General features: G+C 35.3%; 3 protein-coding genes across 4 annotated transcripts in view; 1 reads left to right on the forward strand and 2 right to left on the reverse strand.

Annotated features, from left to right (window-relative positions):
* The window catches only part of LOC134533942 (LHFPL tetraspan subfamily member 2 protein), a 66,571-nt gene extending 61,460 nt beyond the window's left edge, over positions 1-5,111 (forward strand). For both annotated transcript variants that reach the window (XM_063371763.1, XM_063371762.1), the window contains exon 5: positions 1,917-5,111. In XM_063371763.1, coding sequence (XP_063227833.1) covers positions 1,917-2,059 — 143 coding nt within the window. In that variant the 3' untranslated portion in view covers positions 2,060-5,111. The remainder of the gene's footprint in view (positions 1-1,916) is intronic.
* On the reverse strand, positions 5,086-15,446 carry LOC134533941 (methyltransferase-like 26). Its single transcript, XM_063371761.1, has 3 exons — positions 15,379-15,446; positions 7,726-7,781; positions 5,086-7,637 (listed from the first exon to the last, which is right to left on the reverse strand). Exons 2-3 carry the CDS (start codon positions 7,746-7,748, stop codon positions 6,971-6,973), a joined length of 690 nt encoding a protein of 229 aa, XP_063227831.1. The 5' UTR covers positions 7,749-7,781; positions 15,379-15,446; the 3' UTR covers positions 5,086-6,970.
* Positions 12,971-15,420, reverse strand: LOC134533940 (dnaJ homolog subfamily C member 21). The gene has a single exon (XM_063371760.1). The coding sequence runs from the start codon at positions 15,144-15,146 to the stop codon at positions 13,320-13,322; it is 1,827 nt and encodes a 608-aa protein (XP_063227830.1). The 5' UTR covers positions 15,147-15,420; the 3' UTR covers positions 12,971-13,319.
* Positions 15,447-15,480: the final 34 nt, after the last annotated feature.

The following is a 15,480-nucleotide window of genomic DNA, read 5'->3' on the forward strand; positions in this document are numbered from 1 at the left end:
CTTATAAAACAATCAAACTTACCAGGTGAGAATCAGATTCTGTTTTCCGTGTCTTCCGCGTCACGAACTTATCCATGTTGATGTTTTCCAAGAAAGCAGAAGACTGGCGCACACGAGAGCAAAACCACTTTAAAAACAGACTACCTGAAACCTATAATACTGTCGTTTCAGAGGACAAGGTAGTGTGGGTAACAATGGGGAGGAAATGCTAACGGAACCCTACCCTAGCTTCCTCCTTTGGAATGAACGGTTTCTAGGAATTAAGGGTTTCAAAGTTCTCATTGGAAAACTCCATACCATGGCTTTCGCAGAAGGGGTAAGGGAAAATAACTACGGAAATCGAAGGTAGGAATGTAAAGCATGTCAAAGTGTTTGTTGTCGTTGTAAATAATAATCTGATATATATATATATATATATATATATATGTTGTGTACACCATTAACTTTAAAATCACAAGTGGGCCCCCCCCAAGGAGGGGCCCATTAATTCCAGGGGGGGCCCGGGCCCCCCTGGCCCCCCCGGGATCTACGCCCATGACTGATAGTTGTGAAACTCAGCATCCACCAGTCATTTAATGTCAAAAATAATTCCAGTTTGGTTGAAATAATGGTTATGTAATTTTATTTTATAATTATGTGCCCCAGCTTTTTTTAATATTGAGGTAATGTTGCTAGTAATATTACTGACCACATAAACTTATCTCATTCATCTATATAAATAAAAATGTAAATGTTCGTTCGTTCAAAATCTTAAATCTCCAAAAGTTCTTCACTGATTGCTTTGAAATTTTGACACAATGTTGCCATCGAATATGCACATATTTATATATACCTATGTCACACTCGTGCCAGGTATAAAGCTAGATAAAAATATAGATAGGTAAAAACATAGATTTTTAATATTTTCATAGCTATAGAATGACATCTAGAGAGAGATATATATATAGGTATACAGAAAAGAGAGATATAGATATAGGTATATAGAGACAAGAGATATAGATATATACAAAGATAAACATAGAGATAGAGAATTAGAGAGAGAGAAAGAGAGATAGAGAGATAGATATGCTTTGTATATGTGTACCTACATCAAATTACAAAAAAAAAATTTATTGAGGTATTGCAACGCATGCCAGGCATTAACTAGTCTTACAAGTTTTTTTAGAGAGAGAGAAAGAGATAGATAGAGAGAGGAGATAGAGAGAGACAGAGAGAGAGAGATAGAGAGAGAGAGATAGAAGAGCGAGAGATAGAGAGAGATATATAGAGAGATATATAGATAGATATAGAGAGATAGATATGCTTTGTATATGTGTACCTACATCAAATTACAAAAAAAAATTGAGTCATTGCAACGCATGCCAGGCATTAACTAGTCATACAAGTTTTTTTTTAGAGTCTTATTGACAAAATAACACAATTTGTATCCTAAAATGAAAATGCATGAAATTAATTTTTAAATTATAGAAATAATTCTATACATATATTTCTAAGCAAATATGCATAATTTATTGCACAACTGTTACTAACATTTTATTCAATTAGCTTTTAAGCTTGAGCCCATATTTCCTAATGACAGCTGCTGGTAACATTTTACCATTTGTGCTAACATAGTTCCAAAATGTTAAGTTATCTTCAAAAACCATGGCTGCTCTGGACTTTCTTTGACTAAGATTTTCTTTGTTTGGCATGCCTATAGGAAATAAATTATATGCAAAAATTAATGAACATATGGTTTTCTCACCAATACAACTAACAGCAAGATGATTAGTGCATATGTAGTAAAGTCCCCATGTTTTTTGCACTAAATCTCTCTCTCTCCATCGCATTTAACTGGGAGATGTGACGAGCTGTAGGTCAACTATGCGTGGCACGAGCGCCGGACGCCAGTACTGTAGCGATCCGTGTTGCTTCAGGCTGGGCCTTCTACAGCGCCGTGGGAGGCGTGGCACTCACGTTCCTGTGCTCGGTGCTGTCCGTGCAGGCGGAGCTGGCCACTTCCAGCGACAAGGTTCAGTTCCAGATACACCAGGGCCACACGCTCATCTGCCTGCCCTGAGCCACGCCCCCTCAGCGACGCTGCGTGCCTAACAACAGAGTGTTCCGAGTGCCATCCTGAAGAGAACTACGAACGCTTGATCGCATCTCACACAACTTGATCTTCTGGTTCTTGTTAGTTTACCCAAAACCTGTGAGAAGGAAACACAGCTTGTAATGTGTTTATGTTTAAAAGCCTTATAAACTCCGTGTTCCACGTGGCCTGTCGTTAGACAGTCTTTTACTAATTTCACTTTTCTGCGTTAGATTTTCATACGTTGGTCACTAAAACATTTCATTAAAATTTCACACATCAAACACAGTCTTTTATAAATTAATAAGCTACAGCTCATGATTACATTACTAATCACGCACAGTCATATCTGAAATTTATGCACACTCCAGGGTCTCCTGAATTTGTCTGTAAGACTGAGATTTTTTTATGTACAGATTGTTCTGTTTTGCTATGCTTGAATACTCACTTTTGAAGATGAGTTTTCTACATGAAACCTGTGTCGTAAAATATATATTTGTATAAATGAGTTTTACAACATGGAAAAAAAAAACTTTTAAGTTATAATGTATTTATTTCAATGAAGCACTTTAAACCAATTTTTGAATGGTTTGGTTCTCATTTAATGCGATGTTAAAGTATTTTAGGCATCTAGACATTTACAATTGTTAACCTTACATTGACTCAAGTTTCAAACTATGTTAAAACATACCTGTAAAATACTTAGACTAAAAGAAAGTGTAAAAATGGATTGATGATCAACCTTGTGATGCATTTTTTTGGTGAAAAATGACCAAAAAAATACTCAATCACATTTTTATTTAAAAGTCATAAATAATGTATAAATAAATTTATATCATTCATATCAGATTTACAACATATTACATCTTTGGGAAGTCCACAGTGTAGAGAGAGAGCCACACAAATCAACATGTAACTAGGTTGTTATTGTAATACTATTGGCCTTAAAGTTTTGCTAGTGACAAGAGTGGGTTAACAGCAGTGTATATTTTCATTTTTTGAAAGTTTGTATAGCAATTTGCTACACAATCATTAGGTACAAATTACAAACGAAGGAGTGGTTGGTTAAATTTCTACAATAAAGATTGTAATTATTAACCGTTATTTCTTTATTAATGTTCACAAACGTGAACAAGTGGTACTGTACTTAACTCCAGATGGTGATTGAGGCAACCATGGATATCTTTAAGTAAAGCACCTAAACCTTATCACGACCCAAATTCACAGAAGCATCAGCTAGGAACTTCACAAGTTTATTTTCAATGTCAGCAATACCGAAATTAATCAAAGACCCTGTAATATCACTGAAAATGCCCTCTACTATTCCATGTTCTAAATCAGCTATTTTGAGAAATTTACATTATACATCAGCATCTTTATCTACATATATCAGAAATACAATTTTTTTCTTCTTTTTCCTCTCTCCAGTTTTTCAATCACACATTTGTTCAATTTTTCTGTCTTCGCCAATGCACTTGGTAAATTCTTGGCATTTTACAACATTGTTGCACGTACCACCAAGGTCGAAACCAGGAAAGTTTTCAAGATGAACTAATAGTTTACATTTGTTAAAAGCAATTTGTTCTTTGGCCAACACATATGCTATATCAATGAATTTACATACACATGTTTTTGTTTCTTCACATACAGTAGACATTTACTTATCGATCTGTTATTTTAAATCTTTTCTGATTGATTTTTGTTTATTTCTGAAATTCACAGCATATGTATGCATGTCGGATTTAGTGTGTTAAGTGCTTCAAGCTCAAAACCATGCAACCATGCATTCCAACAATTAAGGAAGAATTGAAATTTCAATAATGTGGTAGGTTTTTTCATTGCCCCGACACAAGTCACAGTATAAAAGCTCAACATTGTTATCACTGGATTCACATTGTACCAGATGAATCAATCACATGAATGTGGCATGCTACTACAGAAAATCCATCAGATAGCATAGTCAGACATGCTCACATAGATCATACAGACGTGACAGCACGAATCTGGCATGGCCTTTAAAATTATTGACATTCGACCCTAAACGCTATCAGACATCCATATTTTTTTGGTTGAAACTAGGAAAATCATATAGATAACAGAGCTGCGAATGTGTGATGTTAGTGCTTAGTCCAAATTTTATGATTTTCATCATAGAGTTGAAATTACTTCTGAAACAGCTTGCTACGTTTTCATATTGCAGATTATTGCAATACATATTTACAAAAAAATTACCAAAATAAAGTGTGTAACATTTTGTGACTCAAAATTACATGTGTCACAGGTATGTATAAATTGTATTGTAAATTGCAATGCGATACCACTGAAAAAATATATATGCTGTTTATAATTACAATTAAGGTGTGATTTTACAGCCCTTAAGTAGGCATAGCATAGTGATCAGAAAACAGATGTTAGTGATGGCTGCTTTGTTTTTTCTGAAGTCATACTAAAACTTTCTTGCATGCTCTGCTTAGTGCTTTTAAGACACTTGTGTTCTAGAGAATGACCATTTTTTAGTTCATCTGAAACTAATGTGACTTCTTTATGTTGAGATGTAAATATTATATTTATTTATATGAAGATGTTATTTTATAAATCATGCATCTACTTGGGTAAAACAGAATACCTACTTTATAACAATGCTGAAGATCTTAGGAAATGAAATTAATATAATTATACAATTTTAACGTTATAATCATATAGCACACATTGGGAAAAAAATTTAAAGATTTAAAAATGAGATAGACTATATATTTTGATCATCATCATTTAAATATTTTATATTTGAGGATAAATACATGTATGTATTTTGTGGTGCCAAATAGTTATTTTAGCATTTGCTTTGTGTATCATGTGTTACTCATACTTGTATGCTTATTGTGTTGGTATCAATTATCACTTTATGATACTCACTGTATTGACTGCTGCTAATTTACAATGTAAAAAAAGACATTATTGTGTCTGTCGCAGTGAAAGACTATATAATATGGCATGGCCATTAAATTGTATATATGTTTTCAGATAAAATCTTGAAAACTAAGAATTCTTGTTTTTATTTCTGCTAACAAACCTATAACTAGTGTTGTGAGTAAAAACTCATATCAATTTATTGTCTTACATTTGATTGTGAACTGATTTTCAAATTTTTATTTTATTTTAGATACTGGTAGAGCTTGTGTTCTTTTAATACGAGATATGATATTAGAACAACTACTGTTGTATTATTTTGATTTCAAGTCGATTGTGAAAAGTAAAAATATTCTGCTCAAAAAAGTGTTAAGAAATTTTAGTGACAGTTTTTTTTAAATCTTTACATTACAAAGTTTTTTTTTTAATCTTTACATCACAAACTTAAGTATTCGTCTTTGTCTGAAACTCGTAAGCATAGCTACAGTTAAAAACTATGACTGCAGCAAGCTGATCAAGCCGAATTACCAATGGCTTGGAGCAGAATTTCACAACTCGTGATAGAAACCAAAACTTACCTTAATTTGTGACAAAACAGCAAAAATTTTTGGTTTCACGAAATACAACTAAAATTCACCTGTAAAAATTATATCAACATTATTTAATATAACCACGTGCAACTAAAGTACCTATCATGAATGTTACCATGATACACAAACCCTACGTTTAATTCCAGATCCCAAACAAAAGTCTTCCAAAAGGTAAGTAAAGTATATAAGGGAGGCCATTCCCGCACACTACACATTCATTGGCTACAAGCATGTGATGTAACATAGAGATCTGGAATGTTGCCCGGTCAGCGCAGCCGTAAAATAAACTCGTCATTGTGAAGAAACTAACCAAACAAACTCCATAAAATTTTTTAGGTTCTGTTCCTCCAAAGGTAAAGTTTTTATTTACTGCAATACGGCAGCAAAAAGCTAATATGTCATAAGATGAATTTTAAGGTTTGGCAAGTGATTTGGTAAAACTCTAGTAATTAAATTTTTCTCTCCTAATGCCACTAGGAAGGTAATGTAAGCAAATTAAATGTGTATCAAGGATCAAAAGCAAATAGATTTTTACTAATTGTCGGTAGATATACCTGTTTGCTCAGAATCGTCTTGTATGTTTTTGGGATCCGCACGCACTCGCACATGCACAATGGTAAATGCTTTTGGAAAAACTGTCTCAAAAAAATACTCTTTATTTTTAGCAATTTATTTTACCGCTGAGTACGGCTACACAACTTAGCAAGCGAGAAGCGAGGCTAACGCCCTTCATGTGAAGTCGGCCAGACGCAATGTTGGTTTGGTGCGGGTAAAGACCGCGGTAGTAGGGATCAGACAGGCCTGCCTGCGTCTTATATGTGTAACGTTTCAGCATGTTTTTGTTCACACTATGATTTTGGTGTTATCACAGATATGAAGCGAGACAGCCAGAATGCTATGTGTCTGCATAAAATAGTTCGTAGGGAATAACTATAGAGTGCTAAATGTATTTGTATTCCATTTGCATCTCTTTTTCACATTTCCCATCATGTTTTATCTACGATATTTTGAAGAATAAAAAACATGCATCTGATATAGTTTGTGTGTATTGTTAAGAGTGTGTATACGCTTAATTAATAATGGAAACACATGTAGAGTTTACTTAGTTTAATTTCTACCAGTTATCAATGATATTACTAAAATAAATAGTCTGTGATATAGTTAAGCTTTAACTTAAGTGGCAGGCAAATATAAATATGAACAATGTGAATCTTTCATAGTAGGTACCTGAGTGCAAGATGATTCCAAATTTTTTGATGCTCTAAGCTTATGCGAAATCCAAAACGATTGCAGACTCAAATCTGGCACTCAAGTGATATTAATGTCAAGAATAATGAAGCATTCTACTAAGACACATTTTGCATATCAGTGAACCAGTTAAGTCAGATACAATAAAAAACATCTATGATGTCTCATTCTTCTTCCACACTAATACTTTATTATTGGCTGGCATGTCTATCACTTCCACCAAAGACAAATTATTCTTCAGAGCGAGTGGGATGATATCTTTCTGAACATCTCTGAGACCCCATTCTGGATTCTCCCGACGGAGCATTGCGTTAAATTTAACATTTGAGGCGGGAGTTATTTCCCCATTTATTGAATAAGGGCCATAAGTGAAGAGGATCCCGCCGGGCTTCAAGATCTTGCCACAGTTGCGGAATAGTCCCTGCGTGCACGCAAAGGGAGATATGTGCATCATGTTGATGTTGACGACGAAGTCCACGGAGTCCTCTTTGAACCGGCCGTCGCCGCCCCAGCGGAAGAAGTCGTCGCAGACGTCGACGCGGATGGGCGGCAGGACGTTGGCGAGGCCCGACTCTTGCACGTATGCGGCGATGCTGCCAAACTGCCTCGCGTCGTACTCGGAGGGTTGCCACAGCACGTGCGGGAAGTGACGGGCGAAGTGGACCACGTGCTGGCCGGACCCTGACGATATCTCCAGGCACAGAGCGCTCGGCCCGTCCCGGGTCTCGCGGGGAGGTGCGATGTGCTTCTTCAGCACTCTCAGTATGGGCTCTTTGTTCCTCTCTGCCGCGGAGTTGCACTGCTTCCCCGCTCTGCTGTGCCTTCGAACATACACGGGCGAAACTGTGCTGATGGCCCTTCGTCCATCAGCAAGTTAACTCAGCATTATCCATCCCTTTATTTACTTACCCAGGCATCTGTGTGTTGCTCATTAAGAAGTGCCAAACTGCCACTCAGGAAATTACCTGTTAAAAAGCATTTAACAAATGTTAATAATAATTAACTTCATTACACAATACTGCATGAAAAATTTTACTACAAAACCACCTCACAGCATAGTTATTTTGTTTGCTGAAACCTATATACAAATACAATTAGTCTATGGTAGCCTCTAGTGGCAATTAATGAACAAATTGCAGTAATTATAATAAAAAACTGATTTCAATTATACTAAATCTAAATACAAGTTGATTATAATCAATATTGAAATGATATATCATCTTCATTGTGAAGAATTAGTTTAAAAATCAAAACTGTAAAAAAGATAAAGAAAATTTTTTGTTTAGCCTATTAATTAATTTCAACAGGGGTGCCCACAAGGGGGGGGTAACGACGCAGACTGCGTCATTAAAATTTCAGGGGGGGGGGGGGGGGTTAAAAGACGAGAAAAATGTATATATTATTTACATAATTATAGCTTCTAATGTGAAAATACGTTTCTGGTGCTTTGATAATTGTAAGGGATCTTGTAAATCAAATTAGCAACCCCACACTTTCCTCAACAAAAGCAGTTTGGCATCTGTCAGTTCAGGATGGAAATATTACCTGATATGACCAAAATTATTATTAGAAAATCAATTTTAATTAATGCAAAATGTGATAAAATATAATACTAAAAAAGTATATTATAAAATAATTGAGTAAATCATTGAGAAAATGGCATAAAAAATTTCAGGAGGGGGGGGGGGGGCCATCATTAGGTTATGGGGGGGTGAGTCATAGTGTTTGGGGGGGGGGGGGACCTCTGATTTCAATTATATATACCTGACATAAAAACCATTTATATAAACCATGAATAGAAATCTGATATTCATATTGTCTATTCATCAAAACTTTGGCAAGATATTTTAACATTACTGCAAAGTAATTTTTTAAAAAAATTCTAACAACTATTACTAACTATAGTTATTTTAAATGTAAGTAGATTAAAAGTAAAATTATTAAACTATATTGGTAACGGCTTCAATCATGTAGCAATTACTCTTGTAATAAATTATTAAGAAGAAAACTTAAGTGTATAATGAAAAAGACGTTATTTCTGTATTTTGTAGGTATATTTATTTCCATAAATTGTAGTTTTTTCAAACCAAAAACAATAAAAAAAGATGGTACAAAATCAAGCATATTATATTAAAAACTATAGCAGAAGAATGCAGACACACTGTGTTAAAATAAATCCTAGTTTTCATGTGTGATTTGTACACCAAAAATTTTTCTGTTAAAAATCTTTCAGAAATGGTAGTTAACTGAAATAAAAAAATTACGTAATAAATAAAATAAATAATTTATTTGATCCAAGAATAACTTGTGCAGTTACAAAAATGTATACAACTTAAAAAATATAAGTACATATTTAAATTAACTTACATGGCTCCAAATAAAACCACATAATTTTTACTGCATTATTACTCTTTAGGATCTATCTCATAATGAGAAAAGATAACAAAAAAACAACTCTTGTAATTTAAATTTCACAATGAAAATACTTCCAAACAGGTAAACCAGCCTTTATCTAAAATTCTACAAGCCGAAATATTTCATCCTTTTATCAAAAAAACATTTATAATGTACTCTCTCTCATAAACAAAAGCCTGGCTACAGCACTTATATTTAAAATATTTTAAAACTTAATTCACACTTACACCTATTACTAATTTAGGTCACCTTGTAACTGCTTTAACGTTATGACTGCTCATTCTCTTGTAAAAAAATTAAAACTTGGATGGTAATTGCCGTATTTGCGTGGAATGACTTAGGCTGTTGTTGTCCCAAGCACTCAGTCTAGGGCGGCCGGATAGAGCCGCAGGATAGAGCTAAGTTCCGCTCAGTAAGTTTTAGCATATTTTCTGTACCAACATCAGGTCAGGTAAACATCTCAAAAATGTGACTATGCATTCGGTTCTCATTCAAAAGGATTTATTTCAGCTTGCTTGAGAAAATGGTACACTTACACCAACCACACCATTTATATAAAAGTTTGGGTCTCGTGGAGTGACTTGATAACTTGCGCTGTTGGGTTAAGTACATGGACTCAAAAATTATATTGACAGTTGCAGGAGTGTTTATGAACAGCTATTTACACTGTTAGGCTACTGAAAAACTAGCTTTAACACTATGACTAGTTCTCACAAAAAAAATTCCAACTTCACTAGGCTCCAGTTAATTCTTGCGTTTTTATCATATTTAAAAACTCAAGTAAAATAATTTTAAAAAGCTATTTTTTCACCTGAAGTTTTTTTTATAATGTGGAAGTTTGGTCCAGTGGTCAAAACTCCTGACGGGTCAATGAGCTAGGGTTCATTCCCTATTTATCATTCACAATTTATCATTTCTATAGTCTGTTTCACACTTAGATTGCAATACAGATCAAATGGTGACAACTGTTGCCAGATTGATACTACCAAGCTTGGTAACATTAAGAATATCATTTTGTATATCATTGTTAACTATAAGTTTCAAAATATATTTTTTAATTTACTATGTTTTTTATTTTTCTAAGACCCTAAATTAGTGCCTTTGGACAGTATTATTACCGTTGTCATTCTGACACAAAAAACATATAGTTCAATTCTGAACACCAATTATTATTTTGCAGGAGAAACTATTTGTAGCATTCTGTTGCTATTAACAGCACGGCATTCCATAAAATTATGTGCTATATTCAAAAGAACAAAAATATTTTAATATTAAATGATATAAAGAAGAATTGTTGATGACAACAGTTGAAACAAAGATTAAGTCTTTCAATTAAGACTCCTTAGGGGAAAAAAAAAATTTAACATTATCAATTATCAGATGATGCCCTTGATGAAATACAAAAGGAAATTGTATTTCAAAAATTCTCATTCCAAATTTTTCTTTACAAAATACATTAAAATTTTTTTTTCATTAAATTACAAAGTTGTGTCGAAAACTTTTGTGCTCAATGGTGTACCCTCTTTTATCGCATAATTGTCGCAATCGCGTAATCGTCGCACCCATATTTTAGGCCGTCAAAATTGGGATGAAAAAACTTCTCGCCTTAACTTACATGATGTTTTTGGTCCCGCTAGTAGATGCCGAGCGCTTAGTGTAGGTATCTTTTCCATATAAAACTATGTATTTTAAAGTAGAAATCTAATATTTATTCGGTCATTACCACTTACTTATTTAATTAACGGAAAAATACGAAGTTGTCTGATGTGTAAATTTTCTTTTAAAGACGTTTTTAAACGTTATTTCCTTTATGAGATCGTCTGCGTCGCCGCGGTGTACCGATGTAGGTATCTTTTCCGTATAAAACTATGTATTTTAAAGTAGAAATCTAAAATTTAATTCGGTCATTACCACTTATTTATTTAATTAACGGAAATACGAAGTTGTCTGACGTGTAAATTTTCTTTTAAAGACGTTTTTAAACGTTAATTCCTTTATCTGATTGTCTGCGTTGCCGCGGCGTACTGGTTTATAAATATGTAGTCCGTGCATAATTCATGTTTGGTTATGTTGCTTCCCGTATAGAGCGCACACACGTAGTCGAATATCGATATCTCGCCGATTGGATGCAACGCGCGCTCTCTGTCAGGTGCCGAGTTAACTACATTTGATAGCCAGCATTCTTTCGTGGCAAGTGTGTACTACGACATGTTAGTTCACGTCAGATTCAAGTGGCTTGCGTTCGCGTTAGAGTTTTGGTTTTTCTATTTAAAGTTGAAGAAAGGTTTTTGTTTAATGAATTATTAATATAAATTGTTTGGCGTGCTCTTGTATACTCCACCTTTTTTGAAATAAACGTACTTTCCATAAACGAGGTTTGTTTTTATGAATAACTTCACCTAACAAAAATTTTTTTTTCCGCATAATCGTCGCACCCCTGATTTTCAAACTTGATTTTAGAATAAAATGTGCTACGATTATGCGAGAAAACACGGTACATCTGGTAACAGAGCACACAGAAACAAGGCCAGCGATAAATGGCAGAAATTGTGCATTCGAAAAAGAGAGTCAATACAAAATGTACTTCAGGGCTGGGTGTGGAGGTGTACTTTTAACTTCACACAGCAGGCTATGGTGAACCATTTGAGAATCATCTTGCCTAGTCTTGTCACACCAAGGTTGTCCCTCACAGTGATGGCTTGGATCCATGCAACCTGATCAACCCATCACTCTAGTAAAACTCATCAACATATCCTTCAATTTTGTACTTTTCTTCACTTTGCACCACTTTCCTGTGCTCATGTTAATGTAGAATATATTTACCGCCAATGAAAGCTAAAGGGCCTGCCACATTCGCATTGTCATATCTGTCTGATGTCCAGATGTGTGGAGCAGATCTGTTTGACCGGGGCTAACGAAATGGAACTTCCGAGGTGAGACAGCACCATCTGTATCTGACGTCACGAACAATATTCACCAATGAGAAGCATGATTGGTACAAACAAAGTGTACAATAATGCAAAAATAATAATTTCCAAACATTTTAAATGCGGTTTTGTCTTGGGCACCACTTTGTTGAATTTGTTGTCCATTATGAAAAGTAGTGAAATTCCATAATACACATTTACATTAACCTCTATTTTGTATAAAGCTCTCAAGTGAAACCAAGATACTCGTAACTATCTATAGCAATCTACTGTGCACCCTCTATGTAACATCCAGTGTACCAACTGCAACGAACATGTGAATGTGGCACGCTGCTACAGACAGCATGGTCAGACAGATCAGACATGACTGCATGGACGTGGCAGGGCCTTTAACGTCTTGTCGCCATAAGGGTCATTAGAAGAGATGTCAGAGGTGAAAAGAAAGAAGCTCTAGTGTAACGAAAAAGTGGAAGATGGTATTACCCGACTGCAATGCCCGCCACATTTCACACATGCAAAATAATCCAGGTTTGATTGGGCAGGAATTGAATTCGGACTGCGTTGGTGGAAACCAAGTGTTCTGACCACTCTACCACAGTGTGAATGAGGGACTTCACAGATGTGCATGCATCGAAAAGACTCCTAATCATATATAGTGTAATTTTGCTACACAGCACTACCTAACTGATCGCTCTTTTGTATGTATTGCATACACACTTCATTTTCATAAATCTTATAAATTACATACTGTGCACGTCTGACTTGATAGTCCAGAACCACAAGAGTTCCCCCCCCCCCCCCCCCCCCCCACATAACTGGTATTACAAAAAAAATTATGTATATAAAATTTTAAATATACAAACTGGATAGAACATATAAGTGTACCTAATCCATCTCAGATTCATAGTGTGTGTTGCAGTCCCACAAACATAATAAACATAGCATTTTAACAATATATTCTTTGGATTTAAGAGTATTAATATCTTACACTTGCAACATCATGTCAAATGACATGCAAAAGGAAACAAAACTACTACAATACAATAGCCTAGGCCCTAAATTAAGATGCAATTGGTAAACAAGTGCCAGAGCAATCACATTCTAGTAGGATAATGCGGGCCACTTTGATGCAAGGCTTGAGTTAACTGTGAACATTCTGTATTACTTAGTTCTCTTGTCCTTCCCACGACGACTGCCCTCGACACTGGGCACACTCCCGTGCGCAGCGCCTGGTATGTACACAGAGTGCCCCGTTCGCTTCAGGTGGTCAAACAGCTTGTTCTTCGAAGGGAATTCACACCGACATGTTACACAACAGTGTTCCACGTCCGTAACCCCATCCATATCAGCTTTACCCCTTTTAGAACCTTCTTTTGCTTTCTTCGCCTTCCCTTTGGCAACGTCCACCTTCTTATCCGAAACCCTCCCATCTTCACTGCTAACGACACCACTGACAAGCTTCAACTTTGGCTCTTTTGCTTTCTTACTTCTTGTCTTCTTTGTCGGGTTAGTTTCAACAGCACCATTGGCTAAGCGAGCTGAAATATCAGGATCCACTTCAACACCGTTCCTGTCATCAATTTCTACAGAATTCTCAGTATTAGGTACAGTTTGGGTGAGAAGGGACACTTTGTTTCGTTTACGCTGCTTTCTTGACTGGCCTATTGACAGGTCAAAGTCAATGTCTGACACATCATCCTCTTCAAAAAGTTTAGCAACATTTCCCTTCTTTTGTTTCTTCTTAGATTTCTTTTTCTCTACCTCTTCAGAGCACGTTGATGTGTCTGAGCTGTTTTCATCTTTGTCACTGGTTTCATTTTCATTTTCTTTTCTATCTCTAATGTTTATGTCATCCTTCTTGTAAGTTATACTTTCTTCATCATCTTTGTTAGATGTGCTTTGCTGTTTGAGAAATCTTTCTTTGTTACCTATCACATTTTCATTTGTTTCAATCAGTAAATCATCTTCATTTTCCAAAGTGGTTTTCAATAATTCCACATTTTCTCTGTGTTTCTTGGAATTTTCATGGTTTGCAAATGCTTTCTCTGTTTTAAACACTTTATTACAAGCAACACAATATAGGTTATTAGCAGCAAGATACTCACTTTCACTCTCATTTTCACTATCAAGTGAAACTTCACTTTCACCAAATTCTGCAGTCAAGCTTGCTTCAATAACCTCTAATTCTTTTTCTATGTTTGAAAACTTGGACCAATCTGATTCTTGGTAATTTTTTAAAGCTTCTTGGCGTTCTTTCAAATTCTTTCTTCTGGTTTCCTCTACTTTCTTTACATTGTGAGCAGCTCGTTCTTCCATCAGTTTTACATGAGCTTGCACCCTTTTGTCGCGTTTACGCACAAATGCCACCAAATTTCGTACTTCTTCATTCCTCTGTTTGCGAGCTTTTTCCCTGATTTTCTTATTTTCTTTTTCAATTAATCTCAGCACGCGTCTGTTTTCTGCTTCACGGATATCATAAGGATCTAACCACGAGTATGACTTTTTTGTTGAATAGCTCTGCCAATAAGCATAAAATGGATGAACTACTGAGTCATATAAACTCTGAGAATCACCAAAACTCGGAATCTCAAAATCACTATCACTTTCACCCATAAACTCAGAATCTTCTGCAGCTAACTTGTTGAATACTTCTCTATACACTGAATAAAATCCTTGGTCATCATCACCATAACCTTTATAACAAGAAGGTGTGAAATATCTCATTACGTTCAAACTGTCATCTTTGTAATCACCACCAATACCACCTTTAAGGATGGCATCTCGGTGAGCATCATACCACGCTCGCTCATGTGGATCACTCAATATTTCGTACGCTTGTTGCACAAGAAGAAACTGTTCCTTTGCATTGTCCAAATCAGCAAGATTCTTGTCCGGATGATATTTAAGCGCAAGCTTCCTATACGCCTTTTTGAGGTCATCATTGGTAACATCTCTGGGCACACCCAGCACTTCGTAGTGACACTTCATCTTAGACCATGGGTATCTCACACATGTATCGTTAACTTTAAGGTTAGAACAAAACGTGGAGCAAGACTTGAAAATAAACAAATATATTAAATTTTAAAAACAAGAGTACATATTCTTACTCTAGCGAAATCAAACAATTATAAACAAAATAAATCCTTTTGCTTCGAAATTACAGAAATATTTCAACGAATATGCAAAAATTACGAGCGTCAATGTTAATAATTTCTCTCACCATCAATGTTTATCTTCTTCAAGCTGCGTTTAACAATATACAGTTAATACGTAACAGCCAGAAAATGGGTGCTTCGTTTAACAAAAAACAGTGAAAAATAAG

The sequence above is a fragment of the Bacillus rossius genome, chromosome 7 (assembly GCF_032445375.1).
Source record: "Bacillus rossius redtenbacheri isolate Brsri chromosome 7, Brsri_v3, whole genome shotgun sequence".
NCBI lineage: Eukaryota > Metazoa > Arthropoda > Insecta > Phasmatodea > Bacillidae > Bacillus > Bacillus rossius.